Source organism: Aythya ferina (assembly GCF_964211825.1).
Source record: "Aythya ferina genome assembly, chromosome: 10".
Lineage (NCBI taxonomy): Eukaryota > Metazoa > Chordata > Aves > Anseriformes > Anatidae > Aythya > Aythya ferina.
Window position 1 is genome coordinate 15,859,438 of NC_140306.1, and position 20,882 is coordinate 15,880,319.

At 37.5% G+C, this 20,882-nt stretch overlaps 1 protein-coding gene across 1 annotated transcript in view; it reads right to left on the reverse strand.

Annotated features, from left to right (window-relative positions):
* The window catches only part of CENPP (centromere protein P), a 139,393-nt gene that overhangs the window by 1,596 nt on the left and 116,915 nt on the right, over positions 1 to 20,882 (reverse strand). Inside the window, exon 7 of the mRNA XM_084531497.1 lies at positions 916 to 995. Coding sequence (XP_084387623.1) covers positions 916 to 995 — 80 coding nt within the window. The remainder of the gene's footprint in view (positions 1 to 915; positions 996 to 20,882) is intronic.

A 20,882-nucleotide genomic window follows, 5' to 3' on the forward strand; every position in this document is an offset into this window, starting at 1 on the left:
ATAAACCTAGCAAAGTAATACTAATAAATGACATTGAACAGTCGCCTCAATCTAACTGATTTCCTTATAAAACAATGGAAGAATATAACTGTAGCTGCTTTCAGCAAAATGCTAAGTGATTTTCTTTACTTTCTTTAAGGGAAAGAAGAACAAGGAACTATGCTTAGCTTCAGTGATTTGTGATCATTGCACCTCCTCCCACAGAAAAAAGTAAGAGCTGTAAGCACTGGGTGTGACAGGCTGCGCAGGCCTTTGCGCTAGCAGGGATGAGCTCTTTTGTTCAGGCCAAGGGGCAGAAACTGCTGCTTTATCTGACAGAAGCAATTTGCCAGCGGCCCACCCGGCCACATTAAGAGGGCTGCTCAGCCTCTGTCCTCTGCCCATTGCTCTGATAACGTAATTCAGAAAGAAAACCAAGATGGAGCAAATGCAGTTGAACCTGATGTGTTTTCTGATGCAGGAGAGGAAGGATGCGTCCTGCCTTCCTGAACTTTGAATTCCAATTCTTCATTGTAATTTGAGCTTCCAAATCCAATATATTATTATTATTAATTATTATTATTACTGGTTTTTTTCTTAAAATGTAACAGTGGGCACACAAGGTAGCAATACAATTTGACTTCTCTAAGAAGGCAACGTGGAAACAGCCTGTACATGTACTACTTTTTTTTTTCCTCTCTCATTGTTTTCAATGTGTTATTATAACCCTAAAATGTAACAGGCATCACCTAATCTCTGTGTTTAAGAAGTTCTACAAAGCAAAGAATAACTTAATTTTCAAGGAGAACTATGAGAGATTATCACGGTGCATTTTATGATCCTTTATCTACAAAAATCACTCCACAGTTGTAAGTAAAATTTGTCCCTTTTTCTTAAAAACAATACAAGCAAAATCCCATTCATGTATTGCCTTACCCTGGAAGTTTAGGATTCCTTAGAATCATGTAATCTCCCAGCTGTCCTTCTGGAAGGGCTACAACATCAGGATATTTGGCCTGTCAATAAACAGATTCAAAAGAGTATAAATTAGGTCACAGAAATCATAATAGACAAGGTGGCTTCTAGCTAGTAATGTCCCATTGCAAGGGACTTTTAAATACATAAGTTAATAGTGGCAGTATATTATAGTTAGAAGTAACAATAGTAATTGTAAAAAATTCTGATGTTTGTATTTTTTTAAAGTATCATTCATATGGTATCAACAGACATTTAATTTGATAACATCACAATAAAAAACAGGACTGTGCAGGAACAAACAGGTCTGAGAAGTCCTAGTGCAAGACATAGGAAAGTGTGAAATAACATTTTAAATTAAGTTCTGTTAATTTGGTTTAATAACACATTATAATACATCACCATTTCACAAAAAATCCACAAACCAAACCTCTGTGATTTAGTTACCCTTACTGTATGATACTCTCTATTCCTTTCGAGAAACAGGATCGGCAAGCTTTGAAAGCATAAAGTAATAAAGGCAATGAGATACCAAAATAACCACTTCTCAAAATCTAATGGGACAGCAGAAAACTACAGAACATATAAAACGATTGACTGCTGTTAAACAGCCACTTTACTGGGAATTTGAGCTATTTACAATTACTGTAGTGTGCTAAGATGGCTCATTGAGCAGTCATCCCATTACTGTTTTGTTACTGCATTTAATACTTTACAGTCTTCAATATGTGTATCTTGAATTACCCCAAACACATAACTTTTGCTAAAACTATTTGAAAGCATGTAAAAAAAAACCAACCCAAATAGTAGCTATGTGTGCATCTTTCAGATATTATGCAATATGTAAGATGACAATTTACTCGAAGAACAAGAGGAGCTCCATATGCATCAAAATACTGAGAAAAAAAACAATTACTGTATCCTGCAGGGACATGCTATTAAAAAAAAAAAGAAAAAGCTTGTTATGTTGAGGACTTTAACACTCTACTTGCTTGTACTGCCTTATGTACTTGATGCTAACCCCTGTTCCAAAAACCGCACTTCATATAAAGTGTGAAAAGACTGTCAGCCTAAGTCATTCTGCAGAGCTCAGAGGGCAAGTGGTATGTCTGATGGAAAAGGAGCAGGAGAGCTCATCTTTGAAAGGCGCTGGAGAAAATGAGTTAGGTTTTATAGGATTACACCTCATCTGGCATACTGAAATTGCTACCAGATGTGAACTTGCTCTGTTGTAGGAATTTATGACAAACTGAGGGGGGGTTGTGCAGAATGCCAAATGACATAAAACACATGGAATTTGCCAATTTAAGTTTTTAGAGTATCTAGAGTAGTATATATTATATTATTATGGGGATAAAGACCACAATGCACCCAGAGAACAAAGATGTATAAAAGGCAACAAAGTGCATAGTAGTTACAGCACAAAAACGACACTGGCCTAATAACACAATGATTTTTTTCAGCTTCATTCCCTGTGGAATTATGCTCCTCTGATGCCAAAAGTTTTCCAGGCTTTCCTTCTCAATAACAAATATCAGAGAGATGGGCTATGTGCCTTTGTTTGTCTGGTATCTCAGAATCTAGGAGTCTCTTTAGTTCCAGGTTGCAAACCCTAAAAATTATGACTACTTGAATCTGCTGAACTCAACTCTTAAGTTCCTCATTGACAGGAGATCTCAAGTGCAGCATAGCTGAGCACTGAGTCATGCTTTATCTTCATCCGCCCATACTGAGACCTTTGGGAATCACAACAGAAAATAGAGAAACTAGGTAAGAGTTCCCATTTTCAAAATGCACCCATTACTTGTTTGGAAGTGAGCTCCCATGCAGCTGCCATGATCGGTGCTTTTTCCTCCAACTAGTGGGTGGTATGTTTTGTACAGAAAACAGCGGTATCTCAAGGACATCACAAAATACACAACTGCCCTCCCTTGTACATGGGAGCGACTGCTTTGGTGAGTTTTGCACACAGGAAGCAGTTGTTCTGTGCCTTACTGAATGCAAGAGTTTTGGCAATCAGTCTGAAGGCTGTGAGAATCTGATCCTGTGTGTCATTCACAGGGTTTGGGATAAAATCCAGCTTCTTAGCAGGAAAGATCCTATCTTAGCAATCCATCAAACACCCAAAAAAGCCAAAACAGAAATACCCACATCTCTTTTCAGACACATTACGTTCTAAAACTGAAGGGTTTGGAGCAGCACGAGGCAGTGCCTCACCCAGAGCTAGACAAGGTTGTGCTCCTCTCCCTGGCCGACTCCTCAGCGTGAGGGTGTGGCAGAAGCAGCAAGTCAAGCTACAGCACCCGAGGGGAAGCGAGCAGTGTTAAATGCTGGCCATTTGAGAGCCAGGAAACAGTAGCACCCTCTACCTTTCCTTCACTGTGTGTAAAATGTAATGACTATAGCTCAGGTGAAACGTGCATCTGGCACAAGTATGGAAGAGTCAGGCAGAGAGTAGACAAAAGCTGCCCCAGTCCTTACATGACCACACTTCCAAGTGCACTCTGTAGGTACTGGGTTTTCCCCTCACATTCTCTTTTGTGTAGCTGCCAGTTTTCTAGGTTTTCCTCTGGGGATAAAGAAAGCCAAGCAATAACTGGAGCAACAGAACGACCTGATCCACTCGTGGGTCTCTTGGGAAGTACCTCCTAGGGAATCTCACAAGCTGGACAGAGGACAACTGAAGATGTCACGTCAACTACTGTGATACCAGATGGGAAAGATCAGCTACCACTGCATTAAACAAAAACTGACTTCAATCACAAAGTATCTTTCCTCAGATGACTTTTAAATGTCAGTTCATGATCAAACCCAAAAGCCCATGCTATTATTATTTTGGACAGAAATAGTTTTTCCAGATCCTTCAGGAGTCCAAGGAGGGAATCCTATGGGAACTTTTTGTCAGAAGACAAAAATAACAGAAATAGTCTCAAATCACGAGGGGACTCATGAAGAGACTCATCATGATTGAATACAATCTTCCCTTGCTCCCATGGCAGATTTTACACAGACACGCACACACAGAGCAATCTGAGTGAATAAACTTCTAGGATGTGTTTTTAATCAAAACACATTATTCTTCAACGATTTAAATCTGCTTTGCAACTTTCTGCATACTAGAGCTTTTCGAAGAAAGATATTTGAAAATATTCAGCTTGCCATCTAAAAGCTGGCAAATTCCTTCTAGCCCATTCACCAGAACACACGCTGCTCTGCTCTTAGATGGAACAACAGTTCACGCTGCTACTAATTTTGAGTTCCGTAAGAAGTACCGTACATAAAGACTGCTAGGTAAGTCGTGCTACCAGGAATCCACCCGTAATCGTAAGCTACTTCCAACTTTATCAAAAGTGCTACACTTTGGCTCTGATGCAGGGCAGTTTATGTTTGTTTTGCTCAACTGCACATCATCCGCTGAAGTCATCCTGGTAGCATCAAAGCCTGTACTAATATCAGTATAAGTTCAGGAATTCAAACACAAGTTATTTGCAAAAAAATGATGAAAATTCTAACTACTGTAGAATACCAATAACAACATGATTACATTTCAGAAGCATTAAACATTCAAGCCCACAGTAACCAGTCTGCTAACCACCGCAAAAATTCAGGTCAATCCCTTAACAGCCCTCGCCAACAAGCAGCGACCAAGCATAGGACATCCTGGGGTAGGACATCCCAGTGTACTGACTCCACATGCTCCTGAGGAGATGGTCTGACCTAAAAGTATCTCTGGTTCTCCAACAGCCTCATTCTCTGGTTTTAACTCAGCCTCATTACTGAATTACAGTAGTCTAACTCAAGTAATGCAAAGTAATTACTAACTCAAAATCCCAGAATGGCTGAGGCTGACAGGACCCCTGGAGGTCGCCTTCTCCAACCCTGTGCTCCAGCACAGGGAGCCCAGCCCCATGCCCAGGCGGCCCCTCCAAGGAGGAGCCCTCAGCACCTTGGGGCAGCCCGTGCCAGGGCTGCGGCACCTGCCCAGCACAGACATGCTGCCTGAGATAAATTCTTATTCTCAAGTCACCAACTATGGTAATTGTTATAAACTGAAAATTGCATACACCATTTCAATAGATTTTCTTTCTAGAAATGTAATTTTAGTCACTTGGAGTAGTTTCATTTTTAGATATTGGATAATACATTTATTAATGCATTTCAATTAACTGAAAGATGTTACTCTGTGAGACAGCTGTCACCAACATGAATATAGAACAAAGATTTATCCTTGCATTTTTTTGAGACTTCTTTTGAAATGAAAATCAACTCTACCTAAATATAGTTTCCTTGAAGCTTTTTGAGGACTGAAAGATGGCCTAAAAAGCAAAGTTTCTCCAGTAATTTTTGTGTGTGTTCATATGCAGAACACGCAGGAATGTGCTACCCTGTACAACCTTGCTGAATACAGTTACCAGCAGGTCAGATGCTGCTTTTCTCAAGTGGCCTCTAGCACTGCCCAAACCCAATGGTTCAGCTCCCCCTTCTGCAGTCATGTCTAATTATACGGTAATTCCACAAGAGGTAAGACTCCATTTACAGCCTCTTCTCATGCCAAGATCATGCTTAAAATTTTAAAAGACCTTTTAAAAACTAGTAACACAATAAATTCTATTCATTTTCATCCTTCTTTATCTATTGGATTAATAACATTGATGGTACAGGGAGGGCTGTGCATGCTTAAATTATATTTTCCTATTGGTCTCTTGGTCAAAATGAGATTCCAGAACTGTCAGACTTGAATAACAGTCACAGAAACACAAGGAAAACAGGACTGCTGAGGCCTCAGCACTACCCAAAGGATTGGAAAAAATTGTGGTCAAAATAGGATGTTCTAATAACAGGCTGCTAGAGAGGGGCATACTGTTAGCTTCTGCATCACCGCTTCATGTGGTGGAGACAAACAAAGACAGTTTGGTTTGTTCCTGAAATGACAATGTTCTAAACTAAGATCAATTATTTAAATTAGAGGAAATATGGCAATCTTTTCAGGAAGTAAACAATGTATTTAAGAAAATCTCAGTTAAAGCATATATCTACAAACACTACTAGCACATCAGAGCACATCAACTTTCATTAAATCATCATTGCATATTTAGGAACATGGCAGCATGCTTTTATTTTTGGATAAGCATAAATATCAATTTGTAGCAACTGGGATACGTAACAAATTATAGCTATGAAAATTAGTTGTACTGCTGCATGAGAATACCTGACAAAGCTGTTTTTTAAACAATAAAATATGGATGATAGAATTATAAAAGGAAAAGGACAGAGTCAAAGCCTTAGGTACAAAAAAGCCTCAAGAAGCTTGGGCTCCTACAAACACAACCAACGTAACTGAGTTGAACAAGGTAAGGAGACCTAAAGCTGGGAAGCACCGAGATCTGTACCACAAGCTACTGACCTGTGTAACCTGGGGTCCTCAAAATAAAAATGTGTGTTCAATGCACTTCAACAAAGGTCAAATTGCATTTGTTAAAAGCCTCATGATCAATCAAAGTGTTAGGGATAGCAGTGTAGGCATGGAGATAGTATTTCGTTAAAACTCTGATTAAAGGCAAAATCAGTTTATGAAGAAGCGTTATTAAATTTTTAAACAGCTATTAGAAAAGTTTTTACTACTTTCTAGCTGCTTCTAGACCCAGTTCTTAGAAAAATAACCCAACATGTATCATGTGTTTTTGCATGCTGTATCTATATGGATATAAAGATATATATAGATATATAATAAAGATGTAATTTCTACTCTGAAGACTGCCTGAATTGCTTTGCAAGGGCTAGAATTATGATATCTTCGACTATTTAAAGAATGGTACGTTGAAAGTTTAAAGCATAAAGGACCTCAAAAGTCATGACAGGGTCTCATTTTGTGCAATTAAGGGAACTGAAACCAAGAAAAGACAATGCACTCTTCCCCTTCACCTAAATTACACAGCATAAAAACACTGTTTGAAAAAGGAATTTATGAAACTGCACCACTCACAATTATGTCTCAGAATAAACACAGCTCCTATCTAAGTAAACATTTTCCTTGACTAGAACAGTCCTGCTGGCAATCTGTAAATTACACAAACCCTAAGTGTGTTCAGAACCAACAACCAACTCTTCAAAAAAGACACAGACAAGGAAAAAGTAGTTTTGTCTATGTAACCATCATATAACATCTTGCACAGCAATCAGTTTGCTTCACGTAAAGCTAAAACCACAAGTGATACAGGTGATTCATTATGAATGCCACACTTGACAGGGAAAATCTTTGCAGAAAAAGTTTACCAAGATTTCCTTACAAGCTCAGGATAAGCCTGGTTTCCTCCAGTAGCATAGATATGTACAGCTGGTTGCTCTGAATGGAAATTGCTCCGTATCCACCTAATTGCAGATCATTTTTTTCCAGCGGACTGGAGTTAGTTGCAGATCACTTAGTTAAGGTTGACTCATACAGCATTCCTCAACACCTTGAGGTCAGGTCAATGCCTTAAAATAGTACCCAATACCTGGTACACCTGGGAGGAAGTCTTTTCTCATCAGCAGCCTAAAGCCTCTGTAGCAGCAGCAAACTGACAAAGAAGTTTCTTTATTATTATTTATTTATTCTTCAGTTGATTACAGCTTCACCTTTTTCAACCAGCACTCTATTTCCATTGCCCTTTATTTTCCTTTTGCACATTTCCATAACGTTATTTTTCACACTTTATTCAACCATGATTTCTGCAGTATATGGCTCAGTTTGTCACTGTTCCCCTCAAAATGAAAAGCAGATTCCCTTCCAAAAACTGTACTGTTCCTTCATAATTTTACTCATTTTTCTGTACTGTTTTTAGCCAGTAGAGAAGTCTGAGGGGCTGAAGTCAGCCAAATTCTTCTTCTCATTGCCTGAATAGAGACTACAGCGGCTGGTACACGTATAGCACACACTTACTGCTAATACTTGTATGTATATACATACCTTACAAAGGTGCACTGACAGTCTAATAACCACAATGTGCCACCTGATTGAAGGTGAAAGTAATGCAGTACTTTCTGCTTGGTAAAACAAGCTGCTGTGGTGTATATACCAAGAAGCACCTGTCAGCTACTCATCTACCCCCTCTTGAGAAAATGGAGGCAGCGAAAGACCTTTCTTTTAGCATCCCATGTGCCTCAATATAGCATGCATACATTTCTTGATATAACTGTATTAATTTTAACATACTGTTTGCATTTTCATAACTGTACCTAGGCTGCATGCCTACAGAAGAACTAAACCTGCATTACCTACACCCACACATACATACTGCTGTGCATCTTACAAAACATTTCCTTTCAATAACACTTTGTCATATGGTAACCACATGGTTATTTGCAACCTAATTACAGGAGACTAGGAATAAATTACATACTAGAGGTCTATTTACTTATTTTTTTTAATGTGAGGAAAAACAAATGAAAATGAAACCTCTAAAAGAACAGGAAGAGGTACACAATAAACAGTGAACACAGAAGTTGCAAATGTTTTTTTCTTTTTTTTTTTCTTTTTTTTTTCTTGGTGGGGAAGTGATGAACCTTATGTGCATTATTTCCCTTTACAATTATTGGGGCAAGGGATTTCCTCTAGTTTATGAAAAATTATACTCCTGAGCAATGATGAGTGCACACTTACAAAACGTTTCAAAAGTAACAGCACCAAGGCAGTGGCACTTTATTCCCTTATTCCTTATCTTTTTTTTTCTACAGTAAATGGGCAAACTGGAAATGAGAGCACACTTCTCTAGAACAGACAAGACTTGCAGGCTTGCTTGCTCTGCCTTCAGAGCCTTTGCATTCCCACAGCAGCCAGCCAGCACGACCGCTAGGCTCCAACTGAGCATCACCTCTTGATGCTGCTCTCCTGGACACCTGCTGGGAACACTCAATGCAGTGGGCCATAGGCAAGAGAATACAAAAAGTCTGGAAACCATGAATGCTCCTGCTGTTACTGGGTAACCTGCAGTGCAATCCAGCCAGATGTGTCCCCTGGAACTGCCCAGATGTTGCATATCTCACAAAAGCCTGTACTACTCCCGGAAAGCAGTCTGCCAGACCTGCCAATTGGTGCAAGCATATACAGAGAACAGGCTTGCCATCTGCCTCTTGGGGACAGAATGTTCCCCGTTGTTTATTCTTGTATCAGCCATTACTGACTGTCCACTTAAACCGAAGAAAAATAATACTTTTTTTTTTTTTTTTTTTTTCCCCTCTGAATTAAAAGCTTTAGGGCTTATTTGTTATTTTATTTAACTTTAAAAATACACTATCTGAATACTAAGCTGTCTGTAGAGCCATTTTCTGGGTACTCATCTGCACAGCTGAATCCAGGACACAGGAATTGATGCGTCTATTGCAGCAGAGCATTAACCGTGCACCTGGACATTTTATTTTTTTTCAGTGGCATTCTACCATCAGCCAATGGAGCTCAGCAGTTCTGTTCTTCCTCCACAAATTTACAGATGTACTGTTTTTTCTATCTTCTATTTTGAAACTCCTGCCCTACACCTCTGTGATTAAGTATTATTCAACACATCTTGATGGTAAATGTAATATAAAAAGCACTGTATGAAAACCAGCAGATATATCTAATTTAGTAAGAGATACTAAGAAGTCAGAGACGGTATGGAGAACAAAAAGATTATGACAAAGAAAAAATAATGCCGTGTTACAAAACAGTGTGAAGAACAAAAATCTGGGAAGAAATAATCGTGAGTCAGAAAGAAAGGCATTTTTAGGAGAGAAATTAAGCTAAGTTTATGTTTTCTTCCCTTACAACAGAAGCAAGTTACTTTACAGATCCTTAAATATTTTCCTTTATGGAAGATGCTGAAAGATCCTCTCTAAGCCTTTTTGATGGCTTAATAAAAGGGTCAAGGATTGCACAAAGCAACTTAGATTCAACATACCACAGAAATGTTGCTTATCTAAAGTGTGACCCAACTCGCTTTTGTGCAGTTTACATTATCAGACTCGTCCAGACAGCACATTTAAAGCGTAATATAAATAAAAACATCTGAATTTAGTTAACATCTTGGCTTTAAAGCTGTGTGAGTTTTTTATTTTTTTTTTTTATTTTTCAAGTACCACGGTGCATTTTAAAAAACAGTCATAGGACACAACCCAAACCATCTAGTTCCTCTAAGTAAGCAAGTAAGCTCAGCATTAGGCATTTATTTTCTTCAAAATATGACTAAAGAAAGTTTTCAGACAAGGTATTCAGCTTATGTTCATTATTTACTATTGCAGTTATTTCAGCTTGACTGTGGGTCAGGTAGAGGATGGAAGTACATGGTTAAGGAAAAGAGGCAGTTTTCAACTACTGTTAATCAATAAAACTCCATTATTTTTTACTATTAGAAGAAGAGCTGCACATTGGAACAGTAACTGGAGTTCTTTGAGATACGTTATCCCTGTTAAGATAATGTACATGCTTCTGAGATGAGAGAATTGTTTCCTTGACTTCATCAGCCATTGAATCAGTTCATGTAACTACCTGGTAATTATCATAAATATAACATACTCAAAATATGTATGACCAATTGCTGTGCAGCACCAACTAAAAGAAAGAAGGATGGCTAAAAGAACAGAACAGAATAAAGTAGTCTAATAAACTTGAGTCAGTATTAGTTCTTAATACTGACTGCCAGTGTATAGACCAAATATAGGAAAGTTATCTGGTGTTTTGTTCAAACAAAGCTTAGAGAAGGGCCTTTCAGAAAGAGTCTGAAGAGTTATTTACTTTTGTGGGCAAACACTTGTCTTACCTAGTAAAGATGTTTATGCCAACAGATCTACTTGGAACCATTTTTAATTTCTCAATGAAGGCTATAAACTGTTTAAGAGGTCAATCTCTTGTCACTTTGAGCAAACCTTCCAACAGCAGAGAGGACTTGGGTCAATTAGGAGCCATCAAATCTGCTAGTATTATCACCTTCATGTCTTAAGATATCCGAAGTAGTAGCTGTACTGTTGTATTGGTTTTACGTAGACCTGATACAACTGTAATCTTTACTGGACACCAGTGATAAAGGTGTGATCTGTGTTTCTACAGAAGCAAATAATTCTTGCACAAGCTGCACTTAAATAAAAATAAGTTCTACACAGACTTATATCAGCATCCACAGCATAATTCCCAACTGCATATATTACAATACCTCTCATTAATCTAGCCAGCATAAGGACCAGATTAACGCTTAAACACATGCAGATATGTAGGTAAAATCTGTTCTCATATCAGTCAGTGTTTATTTTCATTCAATACAACTCAATACCATTGTGTTATATTACTATTATTCCTGGACATCACAAAAGGGTTTAACATCTGCATTAGGTGAAAAGTGAAGCTTTCCATAAAAACTTATGTTCAAATCTTTGCCACAAAGCATTCTCCCTTAATTGCTCTATAAAGCATTACGTTTATGGAAGTCTCAACAAAATTTTGCCACCTGGTAGCTTTTATTTGTCTTGTTATTAATGACTCTTGGTTGCCTTAACTGTTCTGTGTATGTGAAATTAAATAGTAATAGGAAATGCTAATGTGCCTGTTGCTATCAACAATAGCAGGAGCCACTTCACTTGAAAAGACCTCGAAAACTTTATATACTCTGAATTCCTTTCTCATAAATTCCAAACATAGTTCTTTAAATACAGCTGTCCAAAGCATCACATTTCAGTTTATCAACATATTCTTAGCATAAACAAGAGCGAAATGGGAAATATTCTTGAGAAGACACAAGTGGCTACAAGAAGAGATTTATGGTACTCAAAAAAACATTTAGTATTTTTGTAATTGTTGTATGCATAAGGGTATAATGCAGCAAATCCACTGATAAATAACAGACTAGTTAAAAATGGTCAACTATCCTCCAACTTTGATCTGCTGAACACTTCAAAGAGAAAGCAGCAAAAACCAGAATAACATCATTATAAGAAGAAGGAACTATGATTACACTGAAACTCTCTAACACCATTTACTCTGCAACTTCATAGTATACCTTAGACTAAACCTCTCAGAACAAGGATGGTTCGGACTCTAATATTTGTCTATTGTCAAGTAAAAAAGCATGTTTAGGGCAGTGATGATAATTCCTTAGTATACCCACTATGAGAAATCACGTGCAGTTGCCAGGCAAATGTATTATGCTCCACCTTATTTGGTTTTTAAATGCCAAAGCTGCAGTCACCAAGAGTGCCCTTTGATGAGTGTGTAAATATTTGTTTTATTGCTAGGTGCTGCTACGATATGAAGAAGTAATAGGAATGCTAACATTAGCTGCCAGTGTAATTCATTCACATTCAGTGCAACTCTGAGGCATTTTTTGTTCAAACAGAAATGCCTGGCATTGCAGAAACATCTCAAACAACCACTGGTAACAATAAATTTTGTTCTTGTAGAAATCAAGTTAAAAGAAAATTGGCTAGCCTTACAGCTTAACTTTCACCTTTTTCTAGTTTTGTTCTGGTTTTGTATCTCTACAGAAGTAAAGTAACACCAACATTCATGCATATAAACCTAGTGTATGTTTAAAGCTTCTTTTTCTCAGATGTATAATTCAGTTCTCATGATTACTAACAGGATTTGTCCTAACTCAACACCATAAAGCTGTGGAATAATGCATGTTGTCAGTGTGGGTACAGGAGCGCCAATCTCAGCCAGACTGGGATTTTACACAGAGGTACCTGAGGAAGCACAAGCAGCCTTCACGCCCTCTACTCCTCATCTGCACTCATCCCAAATTCCTCCACAAACTTTCCCCGCAGCCACCGGCTGCCTTGCAGACGGAGCAGTGGCAAAGTGCCACCGCCTGGCCAGTGGCCCTCTGAGACTTCAGCCAGAATGATCCCGAGCCTGGATTTCAGTGACCTCAGGACTGCTGGCATTCAGCGGGCGTTGCAGAAGAGTTATGCTATTAATGCCCAGCATATAGCAAGACATGGCTTTAATTCAGTTAATTCATGTTTGGCAATTCAATAATCATTTGGGTTAATAATGAAGTCAGTTTAGGAAGGTGCAACTGATTCCAACTGAAGAATGGCCTCAAGATGCACCAGGGGAGGTTGAGGTTGGAAGTTAGGAGACATTTCTTCTCAGGAAGAGTGGTCAGGCATTGGGCCAGGTTGCCCAGGGAGGTGGTGGGGGTGTTTGAGGAGAGGTTGGACGTGGTGCTTGGGGACATGGTTTAGTGGGTGACAGTGGTAGTAGGGGACCAGATGATCAGAAGGTGATCATCGGACCAGTTGGACCAGATGATTGTGAAGGTCTTTTCTAACCTTCCTGAATCTGTGGTTCCATGTCAGGGATATTTATTTATCTTTTTGCTTTAGTAGATATTAATTAACAAATGATTGAAAGGGGCATGCCTTTGACCTGATGGCATACACAAAACTGGTAATTGCATAAGCATAGAAAAATAAATATGAATGATTATTAGTTATGTTAATAAATACCATATACTAATGGTACTCAAAATTTGAAGTTTCCACACAAAGTGAGAGCAATATTTAAGAAAATAATATTTTGTCATACCATTTCAATATAAGCAACAGTGCAGACATTACCATTATTCTAATTTAAGTAACAATTAATGACTCTAAGATTATTTGAGGAATATTAACAGGACAAACAGTATAAAGTCATACGAGAAGCACCAAAATTCAGTGTTTCATATTATTTTATGTAGATGGAGATGAAGAAAAAGTAGGAGATGCAACAATAAGCAAGAGAAAATAAAAGGAGAAGGGGTTAAAAAAAAAAAAAAAAAAAAAAGAGGGGAAAAAAGAGTAAGTTACAAGTGAGCAAAGGAAAATATTAAGAAGTCAGGAAGTGATTGACAGGTGTGTAAAAAAAGTTCAAGATAAAGGAAATTAAAGCAATGACCAAAAGGAAGATTTTGCATTCCCAGAATTTAAACACAGAGTTATTCCCAGCTTGTATAAAAAGATCAGGATATAACAGGCTATTTCCAAAACCAAACAGAATCTCACACCAGGAACTGTAAGGTATACACAGCTAATCTGATTGTTAGGAAAAAATTGAGAAGAATGGTAGCACTACAATGTTATTTTTAAAAGTAGTTTTGGATTACTTCTTTATTCATTTTTCCCCTGTAAGAAAGACCTTTGGATGACTCTTCCACAACACACTGAGAACTAACATTTGAGGCCTCCAACATACTCTTCATCTTTCTTTGGCTTTTTTTTTTTTTTTTTCCCCTCTCTGTTTTGGAATCAGCTATTGCATTAACATTTACTTGCAGCTGTCCCTGCCAGAGCAGAAGTAGCACATTCTAGTATATGTACGTATTTATTCCTCTTAGAAATAATTCAGGTGATAGCTGTACAGCTCTTAAAACTCCAGAATTTTATTTCTCATTGTCCTCATGTCCTGTTGCCTTATGAATTTTGAATTACTGTATCTCTAAAATTCTAACCTTATTAATTCACAGGATTTTTCCTGCTAATGTCTGAGACAAAGATATTGTGGCACTCTGTAAACAAACTACTCACTATGAATGTACCATGTACAATCTTGCAACTCTCAATCATAACCAGCAAAGACTTCTGACAAAATCAGTTTATTCTACCTTGTACAATACACATGGTGTAATACAAGTAGAGAAATACAGAAAAGCTAGCGAATAAAGAATTAGACATTAACATTTTTTCCTAAATGTAGTATAAAAATCCCAAACAGACAGTCCTTTTAACTGTCTTCTAAGCTGCTTTAACACCTACATAATATGTAGAGAAAAACGCCTTTTCCAGTGAGTCAGTTGCACAGCTGTTAGAATACTCTACCTTTTGATTCATTTTCACTGCTACTATTAGCCACGCTGATTTTAATTACATTCAGCACTGGATACAATTATATATTCATTTGTTAGATAGCTATACTTTGAGGATGTTAGTTGCTATTCCCATTTGTTTCAATTTTATTGAAAATTTAAGTTCATGCATGCTTGCAGAACAAAACAAACATTACCCTTGTTCTGAAGCTTTGTAGAGCTATCCTGCTGGGAACAGTATTACAGTGCATTATCATATAGGACTTACTGGGGCATTACAGTATGTGGAAGAATGAACTTAGTACTAAAAGTACGAGTTGTCTGATGCAGGTGAACACTTACTCCATTTATGAACTGTTTTTCATCCCGTAAGATCAAAGTATAAATGTTAATTATAATCATTTCACTTTACAGACTGGAAGGTAAAGAGACAGAAAAAAACGTTTTACTTATTTTGATTTCATGAGAAATATAGGTTTTGCCTTGGCTGAGTGAGAGCTGCTTCTCTAACCACTAAACAGAGGTAGCTCTGCTCAGTCTTCTCCTCACTGAAATATGAGTAAAAAATAAAGAAAACTTCTCAAGATTTTAATTCGTTTAGAATTATTAAAAAATATACAATGCTAAGGCACTAATGGGACTTCTTAGGACTTGATGGCTGAAGAAATTTTCAATGAGAACTTCACAGTGTCATGGAAAAAAAGTAAATCCAAATCAAACATCCTGCACTCCTCAAAACTCCCAAATTCTCTGAGCATATGGTTAAAACAAACAAACAAAAAATACGATTTTAAATTATGGGACTGTTCAAAGAGCTGCTAGGCTGATTAATCCTGGGTTAAAATATGGTTTGCTTTAAACAAAGCTGTTTAATACTTGCTAATTAAAAAATAACATTAACACTACTGCAAGTTACTGGTTTATTTAATGGAACAGCTTTGAGTTATCTTTAGCGATCTCAATCTTTTAAAAATTCTCTCATCAAAGAAAAAAGGGCAAAGCATTTCAGACCTAGGCAGTTAAAACAACACGAGTTACCTGGCAACCTATGTGCTTTTAACCTGTGCTGAAACTGCCTGTGCTGCCGCTGTTGCTATTGGAGCCAGGCAGTTACAGCTAGCATGAGCACATCAACACATTCTGCAAGTTATGTTTTGCCACAGTGCTATAAACTCAATCTGGTTTCATTTAAGTAAATTAACACAACAGAAATATTTTCATAAGAAACTATACTTTTTTTTTTTTCTTTCATTCAAATATGCCAAAGTGCTGCTGAAAGGTAAGAATGCTATATGCAGTCTACATTTATGTCTATTAAAAACAAACTAAACTCCCCAAACTGAAACGAAATCTGCCAGATTAAAACACATATAAAGAAAAGGGTCCAGAAAGATCATTAATTTCACTGAAAACGTTAAATAAAATTTCCGAGCATTACTCCAAGTGGTTATAGTAGCTATTTTGACACTTGAGCTGAAATAAAGGGTTCTTCACATACAGAATATCCATCAACTGCGTCCTTCCACACTCATTAATTTTACTTTGCAATAATTACATTAATATAAACAGAATTACTTATAATTTAAACCTTTAGGTAATGGAGTAAAATCTTACTTCATCCTTTTTTTTCCCAGACCAGTAAACAAGGTTAGTAATGTATCTTTGTGACTAAGTGACTGTGCACTTCGTCACATGGTCTAAACTTATGAGTAGACCTGTGCGGTGCCAGGAGTTGGACTTGATGATCCTTATGGGTCCCTTCCAACTTGGGATATTCTATGATTCTATGATCTTTGTTCCAGATGTGGGCAATCATTATTCTTGGAGACAATTTGCACAAACTCTCTTGCTCCCATATTCATGACACATGGATAATTGTGCCATATTGCAACTACAAGTAATAAAATAACAAGGTGGGATAATGTCCCTTTGGTTTCAAAAAAAAGTCTCAGTTTGGTTTTCAAAAGTCTCAGCAGAAGCTGAGGAAAATATCAGTTACATGAAACAGCTCACACATGAAAAAAATTATATTGATTGGTATTTGACTTGAAGCAAAACTTTGTGTAAGCCAGCCTCCACAACATTTACAAAATTCACCAATTTTTGAAAAAGCAAAAACCGTATCACATAACAACCACATAGATTGGAACTGATAAGACAGTAGTGGCTGGGCTGACTGTGTGTAAGAAAACCCTGAGAAGCTCCTGAGCAAGTCACAGCTCAGCACGCACCTTCAGGACCAAGTGGCCCCGTGTCATGCAGCACCTTCAAGGGCTGCCCCAGCACACACTGGTGCAGGTCACCCGGGCTTCCAGGTCTGAGAGGAAGTCAAACCAGTGGTGTAGGTCTGTACAGAGGGCATAGCATGCTGGTCTTAAAAATAATACTATAAAATAAGACTGCCAAGTCATTAAAAGGTACTTAAGAGCATATAGGATGATTCAAACCACACTTCATTCAGTTTTCCTGGGAGAAGGTGTCTTACTCCTTGTTTAGGGTCAACAGAAGCAGCTTGTTTCAGCTTGTTTCTGGTGGACCAGATAGTTCTCTCTCGGGTTATTTCTGATTTTCTGTTTCTGTTTTAAAATATAGCTTCACAGAACAAGTATCCAGGGATAGGTTAAGCTCTGCCTGTCCTCCCTGCCTTCCTCCATTTTCTCTCCAGCAGCTAGCTACTGCCCCCAGCTCAGCCAGCAGAACTGCTAAGGCGGCTGCTGCATATCAACCCAAAAGCAAAATGAATGAAAAAAAATAATTTGTTCTCTCATTCTGACTAATGGCCCAGCCTCAAAACCAGTAGCAGCAAAACAATCTGGAGACAGTGCAACGGAGCACTCAAGCAGGAATGAATAATGTTGCCACTGAAGATTTCATCTCCTGACACTGACTATTTCAAGCAAACAGCTGCTGGGAAGTGAGCAAGCAGGAAGAAAGAGGAGTTTGAGTGCTTCTTAAAACACTGATGCATTGAAACCGGCTAGCGGCAAATACTATTAGGCCAAAGCTCTGCCCAGTATCCGTATCAAATGGCTCCCTAACCAGGGGTACCAGAAGACAGAACACCTTTATGATGGAAGGAGCTCTGAGTAAAACAAAAGTGCCTGCTGCCTCTCTGAAATGTAGGCTCATCTAAATTGCCATGGAGACATTGCAAGTGTTTGGACAAGACATTAACAGAAAACCTTTGATGTTCCTTCTACTGCAATTAGACATTTCAATTCTGAACTGGTTGAATTGAAAAGAATTTGCCTTTTTTTTTTTTTTGAAACAAAAAGCCCCTAACTGTGCAAGCAATCATGCACAAGACACTTGTAAGACCTAAGCAAGGTTTGTAGCCTCAGCAGATAGGATGTGTTGTCACAGCAGTTATAATTATTACCTTAGGTCATGAAAAGAAATTTCAGAAATAGATTCAGAACGTATCTCAGAAATAACTCTACTTCTTCAGTCATTTGATGAGTGTTCCAGATAACCAAGGAAAAGGAATGCAAAGAATTTACTGCAAAGAAAGGACAGAAATTACAGTAAAAAAGGTCAACTGAGCCTTACTGAATCTCAAAAAGTCCCAGAGTCTTTCTGAGCTTTGAGAAAACCCAACACTAGTGTTCTGCTTCAACAAGACATATTTCTACATAACACAAACACATCCATCCAGAACAACATATCCTGTTGAAACTGTCGATTTTGTTTCTAGCACTTCCCTGATCAAACTTTTCTTCAAGAGGACATGAGGGAAAACGTGCTGGAGTGTCAGGAAGTAGGCAGCTCCCGTTTTGCACCGGTGGGGCCATGACTGCTAGCCAGATCATAAAGCAAACATAAATAAGTACTTCACAAGGTGTTTTCAGCTTACAGACAATCCTGAATTTTGTTCAGTGTGGAATTACAGATCCCCAGAAATGCTGAAATCATTACAAATACCAATGGGGTATTAAAATTATATTAAAAAAAAAAAAAGTTAGATATGCACATACATCTATGCCTTCCACTTTCCCCCCTTTAATCTCTCAATGGTAGCTCACCACAGAATTGCTGTACAAGTAATTTTTGCCATTTTCTGCTAGTTAACCCAAACAAATCATTCGGTTCTACTATTTGTAATGGGGAAAACATGAATCAACAGGCAATGACAAATACTTTTTAGATTTAAAAGGAAACCGCAAGCAAACTTCTTTATTTTCCTCAGCGTCTTTTTGTACCAGCTGCCAACGAATCCTTCTTTTTAACTAAAAAGCTTCAAAATATTTGTCTCACCAGTTTACATCTCCTTCCTGAGCCAGTGGCGCAGTGGAGAGGCATCCTGTTACTACTTTCTAGTTACCATTAAAAACATAAACGAAGGAACCTAACAATCTGCCTACCAGGTGAAAGCTTGAACCATTTTTATTTGTAAGAACATATTTTTTTTAAATCTCACTTCTGATACAATTTAGCATGGCAATAGTATACAAAATAAGTTTATTAAAAAAAACACGCTCACTTTTTAGAGAAGTATCCCGTGTTCTATACCAATGCTTTCTCTGCCATTTTGCCTATAAGGGGAAGATGTAACCAAGGTTGACCAAGTAAATGGAAAGAAAACGGTGGCTTTGAAAAAACAAATAGGGAAAGGACATTACAATAATTATATAATAATATTTGAATGATTTCTAAACAATTTATTTTCAATATTTACACAGAGATAAACAGACTCCTATATTTTCGTTTTAGTTTAATGATTATTTCAACAGCTTAGGAGAAATGTCGCTTCTGTTCTGGGTATGATATGGATAGCTACTGAAGCAAAAGGAAATGTATATAAGAAGCAATGGCAGGATATGAATGAAAACCCCATAGGCTTATGTCTGCCTGCCAGAAAATTAGCAACTGTTTTTGTTGCTATGACCTTCGAGATCCTATTTTGAACCATTCTGAATTCTTCATTCAGCACTTCCAGCAGAAAAGGAGGCCAACAATCTTAACGAAAGAAATAAACAGAAAAAAAATCTCTTAAATAGGAGGTATTTCTGAGCAATAAGAACTGAAAGGAGAACTTCAAACGTATCAGAACGATACTGGTAATATGATGGGCTTTCCCCCAGAACAAAAAAGCTTACAATGTCTGAAAATTTTAGGGCAATGTCTTTGATTTAGATTTACATTCCCATAACCAAATGGGCACTTGCCAAAACCAAGATTCAAGACTAAGGATTTATAGGAATACAAAAACATTTGTATACATATTCTTCTGTTCATACAAAGTTTGAATACAACAGAGATCAGAAATAATAATATGTGAACTATGGCAAGGACAAAAAATAATTTACTTAATCATATTTTGAAGCACAAACAGAAAAGATGAACTTATTAAAAAATGAGAAACCTTGCAATTACATTGATGAGTAACAATAGTCAATACTGGCACTTGAAAAAACCCAAATCCAAATCCAAGCTCCTTGTGCTTATTTGCTTCTGTGCATATTTCAAATGCACAGAAGACATGCTCAATGCTAAGCTGAATGTTTTGGAAATCTACAAATCCTCAAATAGCTAAAATATAATTTTCCAGTACAAAAGGATATGTCAACATCTGAACCTGAAAAATAATGGGATACTAGTTGAAACAAAAGAGAGAAGTACAGTTGAAATCTTTTACATTTGCTACAAGACATATTCGTTTTAAGGACATATTATTAAAACTAGGTGGACAATGTCCATTGGGACACCACAGAGAATAGGCTTTGGGCAATGAAGTAATCACAATTTCTTCACTGATGCACATAGTTACAGGCAGTAGATAAAACACACTGGCTTCAAATTCCAATTGGCTGCTTCTCTTACGTGCTGTTGGTACCTAAATGCATCTTCTTACATTACTAAAAATACTCATTAGGAAGCAGGCAACTCAAGTTGGATGAGTGCAATTAGTAAAACTGACCAGATCTACAATATACATGTACTCTGTAAGGAACAGCAAATAGGAATGGACAAAACCAGCCAGTTACAATATGATCTGCATTTAGGAAAAAACACAAAGCACAAGGTGAGGTACTGTGTGTTCTCCTTAACAGCAGTAAAAATGCCTTTGCCAGATACAAGAAAGGTTTACAGGTTACTTCCATATCTCTGTTCATTGGCACCTCATTTATAAAGTGAAAA